The sequence below is a fragment of the Leptosomus discolor genome, chromosome 11 (assembly GCF_034619465.1).
Source record: "Leptosomus discolor isolate bLepDis1 chromosome 11, bLepDis1.hap2, whole genome shotgun sequence".
Classification (NCBI taxonomy): domain Eukaryota; kingdom Metazoa; phylum Chordata; class Aves; order Leptosomiformes; family Leptosomidae; genus Leptosomus; species Leptosomus discolor.
The window spans coordinates 741,537-756,203 of record NC_141401.1 but is presented as its reverse complement, the minus strand read 5'-3'; the positions used below and the strand labels follow the sequence as shown (position 1 = coordinate 756,203).

Genomic DNA, 14,667 nt, shown 5'->3' with positions numbered 1-14,667 from the left:
TTTGAATGGTGTCAAATTCAGCATCCTGGCAGAGACTCGTGCCACGTGTGCTCTTAACCGTGACTCACCGAGGATGTTTTGCTGCGAGAACAGCAAACGGATGGCCCTGCTGCCGGCACCGGGGCGGCGGGGCTGGAGCCTCCACAGGAGATGTTTCTGACGGAGCTGCTGGGCTGTGTTCTGGCTTGTGTAGAACGCAGCGGCCGGTGGTTTCTGGCAGCCCTGTCCCCTCTGCAGCTGGGGCCGGACTTCTGAGAGCAGCTCCGGTGCCTCCGTCCGTGCCTTCCCGAGGGTCCAGAGCGGGCACCGGGGAGCTGCCGCCTGTCCTGTGGGAGATGGGGCTCGGCAGTGAGGTGCCGTTTGCCCCACCGGGCATTGGCGCCGGGGAGGAGTGGGGCCGGCCGGGCAGCGTCGGTCCCGCCGGGGTCTGCCACCACCGCGCAGAGGGTGCAGGGACGAGCCGCCCTCGCCGGGGATGGAGGACGGGAGGATGGCGTTGCTTTGCTGTTCTCCGCTCTGTTTCCAGCGAGATCCTGCTCCTTGCTGAGAAAATGCCAGGGCTGGGGGGATTGTGCCCGGAGAGCTGCGGTGCAGACATCGGGACTGGGCTTGGTAAGGGCAGGGGGAAGTGCAGAGCAAGTTTTCCAGAGCCCCGAGCTGTCAGGAAAACTTCCTCATCAAATGAGGAGCTAAAACCTCACCAGATGCAGCAGCGAGGTATGGACGGGGTTACAGCCACATCGGTTTAGGGGAGGCTGGTGGGTTCTAGGGGGGTAAGTCCCTGATTATGGTGTAGGATTTAGAAATGTGCTGCGCTGCTGTCCTAAAGTGGATTCTTTCCCAAATGGAGACATAAGCAGAAATCTCAGCGGCTGAAATTCGGTGATGGAGAGCTCTGGAGGACCTTTCGCTTACGCCAGCATGTCAAAGGTTTTTAAGAGCCTGCTTGTGGATTAAAACAAGGAATCGATAATCTGGAGTTTAAGGCTCCGAGAGCCACTTCATTAGGAACTTTCCTTCTCAAAAGCTTTATAAACTTCTGGAGCAAACTCCCCGGATAAGTCTTGAAGACAGAAATTACTGTGTCAGCTAGGAAGAAGGATTACAGATAACAGGGAATTAATGCTGAAATGCATATGCTATAAATATAACAGGATTACATTCAGAGTTATGTAAAACCCCTTTTCTTTACTCTGAGTCTCCTCCGGTGGGCAAGGTAGCCCCGGGCTCTGGCAGCGAGGCTCCGGGGTCTGCAGCGTGCGGTGGAGCGGGTGGGAGCTGGGGCTCACGGGGTGACTCTGCTTCTGCTGCCGCCTTTGCTCAAAGGGCTTTTTGTGTGCGTTGCGTGAGACCGGCTGGTTTGGCACGTGCGAAGGCGCCTGGTGGCCCAGGGCAGGGTGGGCTTCCCCAGCACCTTGCTGTTGGGGGCTGATGCTCCTTGGGGTCCGCGTGTCCCTGTTCCGAGTCCTCCCCGGCCGCCTGGTTAGAATCAGAACCCTCGGATAGTTTGGGCTGGAAGGGACCTTCAAAGGTTTCCAGGGATGGGGCTTCTACCACCTCTCTGGGCAACGTGGTTCAGTGTTTCACCACCTCGTTGGAAAATTTTCTTCCTTGTATCTAGTCTAAATCTGCTCTCCTTTAGCCAAAATCCATTACTCCTTGTTCTATCGCAACAGGCCCCCCTCCATGGCCTTTTGTCCTCCTTTTCCCCCATGCTGGGGCTACCTTTGGAAGCGGTCTGTGGCATTCCCCCAAGAAAAATCATTCCCCTCGCCCCTGCGTCCCTTCCCGCTCACTGCAACGGTGCTGTGGCAGCTGGGCACCAGCCCAGGGCTCAGGGGTTTGCCTGGAAACGCGCCCGTGCTCGCCCCTCTCCTCCCTGCTGCGCCGGGCTGCTCGTCCTCGGGGCTCGTCCTCGCTGGGTCTTCTCAGAAACCAAGGGACCATTCCTGGGAACGGTTCCTTGGCCCCCTCCTGAAGTCCTGGCTTCACCGGTGGCTCCAAGAGCGTCTTCCTGGGGGCTTCTTATGACACTGAGGCTCCTTGGTGTTGCGAAGTCCTTTCTGGGAACAGGGTTTAAGCTTTTGCCGCAGCGTGCTTGAGCACGACAGCCTTTGGCTGAGCTCCCCCCGTGTTGGAGTCGGAGGGGTCGTGGGCAGGGCGGGTGACTCTGCTCCCCTCCTCACCATGGTGGGTGCCCGGTGCCCTGCTTCTGTGGAGCAAGTGCATCAGCTGGCGCAAGAGCAGCAAAATAGCCAATAATAATAAGTCAAAATAGCCAATAATAAGCAATTCATTCTGTGGCAATGGAGCAGGGGCCGGGAGAGGGCCCGGGGGGACAGGGCAGGAGAAGGAAGGTCTCGGCACCCGCACGGGAGCAGCGGGCGGTGCGAGAGCTGCGCAGGGCCCTGCCCTCCCGCCCCCTTGGGGAGCGTGCCGTCCCCCTCGGGGACACCCGGCTGACGTTTGGGACGGTGCTGAGGCTGCTCCTGCCCCCCCGCCCCGCAGCCCCTCCCTGGGGGGCCGTAGGGAAAGAGAGGTCCCTGCAGGTACCGCAGCCCGGTGGGGTCACAGCCTGTCCCTGCAGGCTTGAGCGCTCCGCTCCCGGCGGGGTCACAGATGTCTGAGCTGCTTGTTCCCTGCCTGGAAATGAATTCCCGGGCCTGGGTTTGCCCATTTCTTCCTCGTACCGCAGCTCAGATGAGAAACCGGCTTACTTTGAGGGCTGAGGGAGAGCTCTCGGTGAGGAGGACCCTGCCTGCAAAGTGAATGTTAACTTTGTCCGAGGGATAATAAATCCTGGGCTCATACAGTACAATGCTGAATTTTGAAAATGAAGCATTTAAACCACAATTTTGCAATCAAATTGCTAGCGAAAATCTCTTCATGTTGGCACTGGAGCTGGTGGGTCTTTGATCTCTCCCAGCTCAGATGTCGCTGCCAAAGAGACTTAAGCTTAAACTTCACTTTGTAAAATAGACTTTTTTTGACAGTTTCCTTTAAAAAAGTAATCTTCCCCTAAGCTCAGGCAGCAGGGAGGAACGGCCAGCCCCGCAATGAGATTGCCAAACCGAAGAGCGCAGAAAGGAGCCGCTTTCAACCGCTGCTATTTCTTTCGTAAATCCTGTGCTTAATCCGCAGGGCGGCTGCGGGGTAGTTCATCATTGCAGCTCCAGAAGTGCAGACGTTGCGGTGGGGCTGGGGGTCCGGCAGGGTCGGGTTGGGGCTGGTGGTGGCCGGTGCTGCTCCGGGTGAGCAGCATTTTCCTGCAGCCCCGGGGCCAGTTGATGTGGGAGCTCAGCCCGGGGGGTTGCAGAGCCCTGCTGCCCCTCTTCAGCTCTGCTCCTCACCAGCCCTTTTTGGCCCCATCCATGGAGCAGATCCAGCTGTCCCGGGGCTGTGAGCCCACTCAGAGGGGCTGCTCGGGGCTCTGAACCCCCTTTCTGCCCTGAGCCGCTGGAGCCCTGGCTCGGTGCAGCCGGAGCTGCGGTGCTGGGTGCCGTGGAGGAGAGGTGCCCACCAGTTGGTGTGGATGGAAGCACAAAACTATTACACGGGAGGGGAGAGGGAATCTGTAATTAGGCAGTTTGGAGCGATCTCAGACGACTCTCTGGGGTGGTCGATGGGGCTGAGGTGCAGCAGAGCTGTCGCTGCTGCTCCCCAGCTTTTCCCAGCCCGCACCGAGCGGCTTTGAACTCGTCTGTGCCTCTGGGCGTCCCACCTGCTCCCGTGCCCCTGCACGGGGAGCTGCGGGATGCCTCCCAGCTTCTGCTGACGTCTTTTCTCTTTTCCCCTGGCGGGAGGCAGAAGGGCCCCAGTCCCCCCAGTTCCCCCCGCTTTGCTCCCAGCCTCCCCTGCAGCCCATGGCTGTAAGAATTGCTTCCCAGGAGCTTCCCCACCTCACGAGGCGTGCGTCGCGCCCGCTTGAGTAACGCCAACGACCCCCTGCTCTTTCTCTCTGGAGCGAGCACGCTTCCAGCATCTCCCCGTGGCCACAGCTCATGCTCGTCTGCCTTGCAGAGCCTTGGCCGTGAAGCGAACACGGGGGCTGGGGGCATCAGCCGCTCTCTGCAGCCCCTCGTGCTTTCCTGGGCTCCCCCCCGCCATCGTCCCGTCCCCAGGACCAGCCCCTCCACCCGCTCGGGGCTCCCAGCTGGGGCAGGACCCTCGCGAGGAGCCCTGCGAAGCGTGAGCCCGTCTGCTCTGGTGCTTCTGAGGCCGTTTCTTATCTCAGAGCAGAGTTTTGCAGCGCAAGCACGCTGAAGGGGGTGGGAAGAACCTGCCTGCCGGGGGACTTCTGAGGTGTCCCGTGCCACAAGAGCGGTGCGTGGGGCGACGGTGGAGCGAGCGCGTGGCGCCCAACCCTCACCTTCCCCTTGCAGGAGCCACGTTGCGGGTTGGCTGAGGGGGGGTCTCCAGCAGACGCGGCGTGCTGTCCCCGTGCACGGGCCATCGGCAGGACCCGGCTGGCTGTCACCAGGCTGGTGAAGGGGCTGCTTGTGCTCCGCTTCATCATGGAAAGTGGCCTTCCTGGGGTGGCATTGGTCGTGGAGGTGGCAGGTTTGGGTGGCAGTGGTGCTCGGGCTGACGCGGGAGGTGTCACTTGTATGTGGCTTTGGGCTTGGTGCAGTGTGATGCCTGATTAAGAAACAAAACCATCACGGCACGTGGTAAATGGTTTAAAAAACGGCTCTGCTACCAATGTCTGTAAGCAAGGCTTTAGGACAGACCCGGGTCTCATCCTGCGGTGGAAAGCTGTCCCTCACCGCGAGGTCACGGCTCTGAGCATGGCTGGGGCGTGCGGGTGTGCTGCTGGAGAGCTGCCGTGCTCGGTGGGACGGGGAATGCTCCTGCCTAAAGTGAGACACACCGTTCAGTTTTAGATGAGCTGCTATTTTTAAATGTCTCTCTCTACTTTTTCAGCTGTGGATGACCCTAATTTTGGCTGAGCAGCTTAGAAAAGCTAACAATGCAAGGTTACTTTAATCTACTTAAAGTTTAAAAATCATGTGGGATTCTTCTGTTTGATAGTGCTGGAGGCGCTTCTCTCCCTGTAGAAACCTTGTTTCTGTTTTGCAGTGCCTTGTGCGAAGCTCTTTTGCAGCAATGGGTGCCAAATTTCAGCATTCTGCACTTTCCATCTTAGGAGACTTTACAGGTGCTGATGCTCGGCGTGGCGAGGTGCTCGGGGGCTCCTCTGCACCGCGTCGGGAAGGGGAACCGCGATGCTGGGCTGGCAGCATCCTTGCTGCGGGTCTGGGGCCAGGTGGGTCCCAAGGGAAGATTGTTGAGGAGCAGCCCCGGCAGCGCTCGGCACAGGGAGGTTCCTGTCACCGAGCCGTGGGATGAGTGCGTTTGCAACTGGAAAGTCCTGGCAGGATCTCCCTGCCGATGCACAGCACTGACTTTCTGTGCCCCCATAAAAAGGGTTCATAAAACTCCCTGGAAGAGCTCGTTCCCGAGGCCACTGGCGAACCTGTCTCCTCCCCGAGCAGAGCATCTCTGTGTGAAGCTGCTGCTGCCATGTTGATGCTCCTCAGGTACCTCGTAAGGATGCTGCGGGGCTGGACGGCTCTGAAGTGCTTCGTGGAGGAGCCGCAGGGCTGGCGATGGGTTCCCGGAGCCAGCACCGCTCCCCTCTCCCGTGGCACCGTCCCCCTCCGCAGGGTTTGTTCCTCAGCCGGCTCCTCTCCTCCGCGGGAGAGCCCCTGGTCTGGCCGGGGAGCGTGGGCAGGGCTGGGGGAGCGGGGCAGAGCCTGCACCCCTGGATACAGAGGGACTCATGGACGGCAGCTCTATCTCCAGCTGAGGCAGCCCCTGAGCCCGTCCAGCCCCAAATGAGTCTTCTCCCAGAGTCTGGCCCCAAAGCCGCCTGCTGCCCTGAGGAGCTCAGCAGGTCTGCAGAGGTCCAGCGAGGCTGTGACTGGGGTACTGGGGTGTGCTCAGGGCTCCAGAGATCCCGTAGAAACGGGGACTGCCATGAGATCTGGTCCCGGTGATGTCCCAGCACCCTTGGATGACGTGGGGTGCGGGGAAGGGTGCGGAGGCTGAGCTGAGGCAGGTCGGGCCCCCGATGGCGTTGCCCCGTGCTGCCCCACTGCCCTGCGGCGCTGCGACCGTTCGGGTCTCGCTCGCGCTTCGGGGCGATGCACGGGGCGGGGGCAGGGACCACCACAGCAAAACGCAGCCGTTCCGCCTGCCCGGGCCACAACGCATCCTTCTGCGAGCAGCGGCACTTCTGCATCTCCTTTGCCATGAGGCTGGGCAAAACTGGGGACCGTTACGAGCCGGAACGGTTCGGTGTGGTAGGTCACTGGCAGCCCGTGTTGCCCTCCGCAGCTCTGCACGGGAAGGAGCAGCACAGCGTCAGCTGGCTCCGGGCACAGCCCCTGCGCTGCCTCTGCCAAGCAGCCCGCGCCGGCAACGCTCCTGGTGCTGCTCAGTCCCACCCCTGAAAGGGGTGACGGTGACGCTCCACCCTGCGGCGTCCCGGCGGGGCTGGGCGTGATGCCACGCTGACCTGCCCTTCCTCGAGTTTTCGTGTTTAAGGCAGAAAACAGTCGTTGGCGGGTGTTCGTATGCGGCAGCATATACCTGTGCCCGGTGGGTGCGAGCGGGGGCTGCCGATGGTGCAGCTGGCGATAGTCTCCCCGTTCGCGCTGTACCCTGAAAGGCTGGCCTCAAAAACCGGCAGCCCTTAAGACAGATAGAAGTCTTATTTTATAAGAACGTATAAAGATCAAAACATAGAATATTTAAGCTGATATTACGCAATAGACAGCTCTTTTAAGTTGTGATTTGTAAAGACAGTTCGGATAATTTCCTGAAAGACATACTCATAATGATTAATTTAGATTATGTTTAATTCAAGTTAGAGAGATCAAAGGGAAAGCATTTCCCCCTGTAATGCCGTTTGCGTTTTTACACTTTCACCGTGTTCCGTTGGACTGGGGGGGATGTCTGATTTGTCTTTTATTGCCATTTCTCTGTGTTAAAATTGCAGAGGGAAGCATTATGCAGGCGTTCGTGCTAATTTGGGGCATGGGTAGGGAAAAAGGAGAAGAGCCTGGAGCAAATCCCTCCAAAACTGGCTCTGGGAGGCGAGGAGGGGTGTGATGCTGGGGGTGGCGAGCCGTCCCTCTGCTCTTCTCGGCTGGTGGGAAACCTTCAGGCTTTTGCAGCTTCCTCTGGCGCTTTCCATGACGGCTGTCTGTAACGGACCTCGCTGAGCGTGCAGGTTGTGTCGGCACGAGCGGGGCAGGGCGGCCGTCGCTGGGCGAGGAGCAGCGTGCCCGGCCAGATGGGCCACCACGGCTGGCGGCGGGGAGGGGCGGGAGAGCGCACGGTTCCAGCAGCCCTTCGGGTCTAACTGGGGCTGATTTCCGAGCACGTCTTTAGTTATGCAACTACAATTTCTCGTTTACGGTCAGTTGTTTTAACCTCTGTGGCTGTGTCAAATGTCCCTTCAGCTCAGCCGGCGAAGTCGTCTTTTCCAGGGGAAGAAGGTGAAATCGGTGTTTATTACTGTTCGCTGTATAACGCGGGAGGGGGCCCAGTCTCCCTAACGCACGTAGCGGCTGGTCTGGGCGGGTGATTTCGAGCCTGCCAGGCGAGCAGGGCGCGGGTGTTGGTCCTGCGGCGGGCACGATGCTGCTGCGGTTTTCCGCTTCTCTCAACAAAGCTCCGTGTTGCTGCTTCAGTCCTCGTTGACAAAAAAGACTATGATTTAATGAAAGAACAGTATCTCAGGGAAAGGGATCTGGATTCTGGCAGGTTTTGTTGTTCCTTTCCATCCTGCGCCCTTGTGCCTGAGCCGGGCACGCAGCCCGTACCGGGCAGCGGCTGTGTTTGACAGTGATGGACGCGCAGAGAACCCGTTAGCCCGTTGATACAGCGCGATCTAGGCCACGGTTTTCCACGTTCGGCACCTAAATCCGTCTTCAGGCTCATAAACGAGCAGCCCCGTTTCCCAAGCAGTGGCTGGCGGTGCCGGTGACCCCCGCATGCTGGCGAGCCAGCCAGCAGGTCCCTGCTCAGCCGAGACGGAGGCGCTTTGCTCTGTGACCCCGGGCTCAGGGTCTGGTTTGGGGTGGGAACGGGGGGCACCGCAGCCGTGGGGACCCGGCCCAGGACCGTCCACACCCGCTTTCCCAGCGGGAGCAGCAATGACAGGGAGCTGCCGATGCCCAGCCGCGTTAAATGAAGGTCTCTGCACACGGAGCCGGGGAGGGCTGCGGGGCGAGGTGGGCGCTCAGCCCTGCCAGCACTGGGGTCCTGGGGGACGCTTGCTTTGCCAGCCCGAGGAGTTGCCGTTGCCTCCGGCTGGAGCCGAGCGGTTGAGCTCAAACTCCGTGTCTCTGGTCCTCGAGCCGGGCAAAAAAGGGACATTTGGGGCCCTGGGCTCCTCGCCGTCCTTCCTGCTCCCCGTGTGTCCGCTCTCCCCACCGTGGACTGGCATCTCGTGCCTCTGCGGGGTGGTCTCTGCTGGACACCAGCTGAGGATGCTTCCCGAGCACGGGGCAGCGCCAGGGGTGCCTGTGGGCTGCGCGGGAGCTGCTGCGTGGGTGCCCGTCCTGCATGGCTGCAACGCATCGAAGCCTCCCGGGGCTGGTGCCCAGCCTGCGGCTTCGCCACCGGCTCCCCAGCCGACGGCCGTGGCTGCAGGGCTGTGACAAACGCAGCTGACCTGCGTGGTGCGGGGCCGACCAGCACCACGAACCCAGCCTGGTGAGGTCCAGCCTGCAGGGCAGGCTGCGGCTGGCGGCGGCTGAAATACGACGTTTGGCGTCTGTGTAAGGAAATGGGAATCTGTCGTGTTTTCCAGTGCCGGGTGCATTTGGACATCATAGTGAGGGTGAGTGGGGGGCTTTGCTGCCTGGCCTGGGAGGGAGGCAGAGGGGGATGCAGGAGAGGAGAACAGGCAGAGCCGATTCCTGAAATTTTAGCTCTGCGCTGTCAGTGTTGTTCCTGTCGGCTGGCAGGACTTGCTGCCTGCAGGCAGTTCTGTTTGTTTATGGTCTCAGCATCTCCCAAGGACTGGGATGGGTTTGGCAGGACCGCTGCCTGCACAGCTCCAGCCCATCTCCCCAGCCGTGCTGCGGCTGCAAAACCCTTCAGCTGCCTCGGTGCAAGCTCCCCTGGCACCGCTCTCAACACTCTCCTGCTACTTCACCTTCTTTCTGCCCAGAACAGCTGCTTCATGTCTCCATTTCCACAACAAGGAGAGTTGCTTAAAAACTCGGTAATAAATTGAGGAGCAGCGTGAGTCAGTTGAGCTGAGCCAGGCTGGGCTTCACTGCGGTGCCCAGCCAGCAGCCGCCCCCAGCAGCAGCCTCTGCAAGCAGGCTCTTGGCTGCTCTGCTGCATTTTAACAGCAGTGTCCAAGAGCCCAGCGCTGTTTTACTTTGGCGTGAGCCAGGCGAGGTTTGGCGAGCCTTTTACTGCCAGGCTGCAAGGGGCCGGGCCCCTCCACGTGAACGCGAGGGCAGCTTGCTGTGCCCTGCCAGCGGCGGCAGCCTGGCCGGCACAAGGACACCCATCCCCTCGGGTGCCAGACAGCCTCATGGCCCCGTGAACAGCATCTGGAGTCCTCGGCTGCATTCCCTTGGGGTGGTGGGTGCCACCCCAAGCTGCGGTGCTGGAGCAGGGTGCTGACCTGTAGCTGGTACATGGGCAGCATGAGCGGTGGGGCTGAGCTGGGCTGGGCTGGGGCTGGAGCTGGGGCTGGAGCTGGGACTGGGCTGAGTCTGGAGTTGAGCTGGGGCTGGGGCAGGTCCTGGGCTGGGGCAGGTGCCCTCGGGACCAAGCGATGAGCCGGCAGCCGTGCCGGGGCTGCTCTCACGTGTTGGCTTTCGATGGCAGCTGCTGCCGGTGCCGCGGCTGCGGGACGTGGGGTCCCCATCTCTCCAGTGCTCCTCCTCAGATCCTCTGCGATCCCTCCCAGGGGGATTCACTTGCAGGAAAGCAAAACCTGGCTGATGCCCGCAGCGTGTGAGAGCAAAGCCGCAGACCTGTTCATGGGCCCGGAGGGGTTTTACCGCCCCCAGAACAGGAGCTTCGTGTCCCACAGCCGCTGGTGTGGCTGGTGCAGAGCCCAGCAGGGCTCAGCCATGATGCTCGGCCGTGTCGGGGTGCTCTCCGGGGGAGCGCCCGTCTGCTGCCACTTCTCTCCAAGTCGTCTCATCTGCTCAAACCGAGCTCTTCTGGAGTCAGTTCTCTCTTGCGTGTGCGGGCAGCCCGCAGGGACACGGCTGACGGGGCTAACAGGGGGGAGCTCTGTTCATCCGCAGAGCTGTGGTTCTTCTGAGGACGGTGAACAGGCCCGTGCCCCTTGGCAGGGGGAGAGACGTCTGCACGCCCCCGAGGGCTCGGGTACGGCTCAATACCTTTTAACGCCCTGTGTTTTACCCTGCATCGGTCACTGCATAAAAAGCCGCCCTTGGCTGCATCCCAAACAGATCCATCAAACACATTTGCCACAGGAGGGTTTTTAAGACTTGGCTTAAGCTCGGCCGATGCCTGAGTGAGCCCTACCCCGTTCTGCAAGAGGGCTGGGGAGGGGACAGCAGGACAGCAGGGACTTGCTCCCAGGGCTGCAGGGCTGTGCCTTGCTGCTGCCCCGCTGCCCGCCGGGCGCTGGCACCGGGGGCAGCTCGTTTTAGCAGCTGCACGGTCGCAGCCTGAACTTCACGACTCTAAAGGCAGCACTATTTGTTTGAAATGCAGAGATGTTCGTCATCTTGTACCAAGCCCCAGGAACGGGTTAATGCCAGATCCACGGTGTTCCCCCCATTTCACAGCCTGTGTCTGCCGAGTGATTATTTGATCAGATAATGCAGGTGTTAAATATATTTGTCGGGAAACAGAAACCTGTGTTATCTGAAGGAGGCAGCGTGGGCTGTCAGGAGCAGCCTTTGATCTGCGGAGATGCGGCGCTGTAAAGCGGGTCCCCCGTCGACTGCGAGGTAAAGCGGGTCCCCTCCATCCCCTGTGAAGTAAAGCGGGTCCCCCCTCCCCTGCAGCGCAGCCGTTCCGGGTCCTTCTGTAGCCCCCGAGCACGGCCCAGGGCAGGCAGCAGGGAGGGCTGAGGGGCCCCATCCTGCCAGCGCATCCCCCTCCGCCCGGGCACCTGGGTGCTCTTTGCTCTGCCACACCGGGGCAGAGACAGCAGGGTGCAGTTGGTTTTACCCCTTCTTCTCTGGCCCCAGGCAGGGGGGTTTCCCAGGGCAGCAGCACCTGGTTTAAGCTTTTCAGAAATAGGTAAAATGCTGGGTTTGATCCCAAACCTGACACAGACTGAGAGGACCCCACTAGCCAGCGCTGAGCCTCAGGGGGTGAGGGCTCCGCTCAGCACGGAGCTGCTGTCCCCGGGGCGGATCCTGCGGGCAGCTCCACTGAGCAAAGGTTCGCGAATTATTCGGGTGTATCTGAGTTCTTGTCCATGAGCAAAATGTCACAGTGGTTGGTTATAAATTGTCTGGAAAATTTGGAGTCATTAAATTGCTGTCGTATAAGGGGTTTGATACACAGCGTTGCACAGCTGTACACTTGGTCTGGGTATATCCCATTAAAGCTGATAAATCAGCTCTCATGGGGGGGCTCTGGCCCTTGGGGTGCGATTCTGGAGAGCAAAGGAGGTGTTGAAGCAGAAGAACCTCGATATAACTCCTTATTCTTCTTGGTTTACTGACCTCAAACCTTTAGCACGTAGGAAAACCAATTCTGGAAAAAACAGTGATCATCTTTTTGACGGGGGGGGACACACAGCCCGTCTCCAGCAGTGACCCCACGGCTGGACGAGCTGTCAGTGGGGTCCTGGGGGGCTGTGAGTGGGTGTCACCGGGGTCCTGAAGCCCCTGTCTCTCTTGGGTGCTGCATTTCCACACCAAATGCAGGAAGGACCATGATGTCCTGGGCCCAGCACCGCTGTGGAGCAGCCTACAGCACTCGAATGAAGTGTGTACTTCAGTCTTTCCATCGCTGGAAATTACATTTATAATAATTTTGAGAGGTATTAGATTTCATATCTACAGTAGTTTAAAATTCCCTGTTAATGTTCAGTCTAGCACTATCTGTAAGTTGTGCTGGCACGTAGGGCCTTGTAAGCCGTAGGGCTCATTGCCCAGACACCCCGACCCTCCCCAGAGTGGGGGTCTGGCAGCACAGGCTGGTCCTGGAGAAAGCAGAAGCCTGTGGAGCCCCTCTGCCACGGCCGCAGCGATGCAGAGCCCCAGGGCCCAGGAAGGGGGAAGGTCAAGGGCAGAGAAGGGCACAGAAGAAAGATGCCAACGCCGTAGTGCCAGACCAGGGAAAGACTGACAGGGCCAGAAGAGAGGAGAAGCGATGAGCTGACGGGGACCTGTGCCGTGTCTCCGGCAAGGGAGTGTGATCCAACAGGGATCACGACAGCAGCAAACCCACGTCCTTGCTGATCTGCCTGGAAGCAGGGACCAGGCAGACAGACCCCGAAATCCGCAGCTTGCCCGCCTCACGCCTCAGCCCGGCTCGAGCTGCAGGGTGGTTCCCAGGCAGGCTCTGACCTTGGTCACCGTTTTCTTTATGCTCTTAAAAGCCCCGGCGTGTTCCGTGGCGTTCAGGCCGCGTTCGGGGCGGTTGCCGTTCTGCCCTGCTCCTGCTCTCGCCGCGCGCTCCATCCAGGCAGCTTCGCCTCCGCAGCCCGGGGCTGCCAGGATGCAGATTTGTTGTCCAAGCAAATGTGGGTTTTGGTGGGTGCTGCGGTCTCCTGCCGAGCCCTGGGCAGCCTCAGCCTCCTGCCAGGGCACGAGCTGCAGGTCTCGGGCTGGGGATGGGGACCGGTGTGTGATGGGGTCCTGCTCCCGGCTGCGGTTGGGCTGCCCCTCAGGTGGGATGGGAGATGGTTTCTGAGCTGAAAGCGTTGCTGGTGAAGCACGAGGGAAGTTGGTGGGATTTGCACTGTCCTTGGTGTCCCTTTACAAGGTTTGGACCCTCCACCCACCCGGCGTGCCCCAGCTCCTCGGCTCCACCACCCTCCTCCTGCCGCTTTGTAAACGGGTTTCTTTGTCTTGCAGAGAGATGCCAAGGGCCAGTACCTGTTCGACCTTCTCTGCCACCACCTGAACCTGCTGGAGAAGGACTACTTCGGCATTCGGTTTGTGGACCCCGACAAGCAAAGGGTGAGCACCCTTCCTGCCCGGGCTGGGGACTCTTGCAGCTCGGTGGTGTCAGACTTGTCCTCGCTGCTGCAGCAGAGAACCAGAGCATGAGGCAAACGGCTGCGGTGAAGTTCGGCTCAGGCAGTGATGAGGGGCTCTTCCCCAGCAGTTCTCCCCATCCTGCTGCTGGGCAAGGCGGGTCACAGATGCTCCGATGGGGTCACCGCTTTGCCCCAGATGCTCGTGGTCCCCTGAGTGCCCTGGGGAGACCCCCTGCCCCTTCCCACTCCTTCTACCTGAGCCAGGGCTGCATCTCGTGCTGCAGCCCCAGGGAGGGGGGTGTCAGGGTGCACCAGGGCTCCGGCAGCAGCAGCCTCAGTGTCCCGGACCCGCTGACACATCCTCGGCGTCGGTCGGGATGTGCGAGCCGGAGGAGCTCGCTCGGGTCTCAGATCCCCGTGCGAGCGGTGAGAGCATCTCGCGTTTGCAAAGAGAGAGGATTTGACGCTGTTGCAAAGGCGAAGGGGGAAATCTCCTGGCACGGGGTTTGCTGGACTGTTTCTAGCGCGGAGTCGCGTTTTAACACCGAGATTAGGCCGCGCGACAGCTTTGTGCCGAGAATCCAAACGCTTGTGCGTGTTGCCTCGGGCGATGAAGAGTGAGACAAGACATCGGAGTGCGCGGAGCCGAGCGCCCCTGCGGCAGGACCTGGTCTGACCCGGCAGTGCCGCTCCCAGCACGGATCCATGCGGAGTCCCGCCGAGTCCCCGGGCAGCCGCGGCGGGTCCGGGCAGAGCTGGCACAGCCTCTGGCAGGGACAGAGCCCCGCGGGTGGGTCCCGTGTGCCACGGTCCCAACGAGCCGGATTTCCCCGCTCCTTGGAAGCCGCGTGCAGCACGCCAGCTCTGTGTGACCCCGCGTTCAGCCCCTGCTGGCCCTTGGAGCGCTCGAGGTCTGGGCGTGAGGAGAGCTGTGAGCTCCCCGAGGCACCTTCTGCCCTGCCTGGCGGAGGGAGCAGCCGCTGCTGAGCGAGGAGCTGCTGCCTCGCTGCTGCCTGCAGTGGGACGGGGCCGCTCTGAGCCCCTCGCTCCCCGTTTCTCCCTCCCAGGGGCACCCACTGACACTCACGTGGCTTTTCTCACCCAGAGCGGTAGCCTCCTCTTCCTCCTCCTCTCCACCTTGCTAAGTCACAGCCATCAGGGAGCACGTGAGGCTGCTGCCTCTCGCAGTGTCTCTGCACCATCACCCCCCCCCATCACTTGTGCCCCTTGGCTTGCGTATTCTGCGCTCTCTCCCTCCCAACTTCTCCAGCCCTCTCCCAGATTTGCCTCTGGCCGTCGTCATCGACCTGTCTGAGGGCTGGATTTGCCGTGGGCTGCGGCTCTTCAGCGCTGGAGAGCAGTGTTACTCTTGCGTGATGCTGAGGGGTCGTTAACTGCCGCTCCGCTGCTGTCGGCTCTTTGTTTCCCTGCTTTTTGGCGAATCGCCTCTTTAAACACATGTAGAAATAAAACCCTGGGCCTAACGCGTGATT

General features: G+C 60.5%; 1 protein-coding gene across 3 annotated transcripts in view; it reads left to right on the top strand.

Annotated features, from left to right (window-relative positions):
* Positions 1-14,667, top strand: part of FRMD5 (FERM domain containing 5) — a 103,670-nt gene that overhangs the window by 66,564 nt on the left and 22,439 nt on the right. For 2 of the 3 annotated variants that reach the window (XM_086471507.1, XM_086471509.1), the window contains exon 2: positions 13,050-13,154. The exons of the other annotated variant lie outside the window; for it this stretch is intronic. In XM_086471507.1, coding sequence (XP_086327633.1) covers positions 13,050-13,154 — 105 coding nt within the window. The remainder of the gene's footprint in view (positions 1-13,049; positions 13,155-14,667) is intronic. 3 annotated transcript variants of the gene reach the window in all.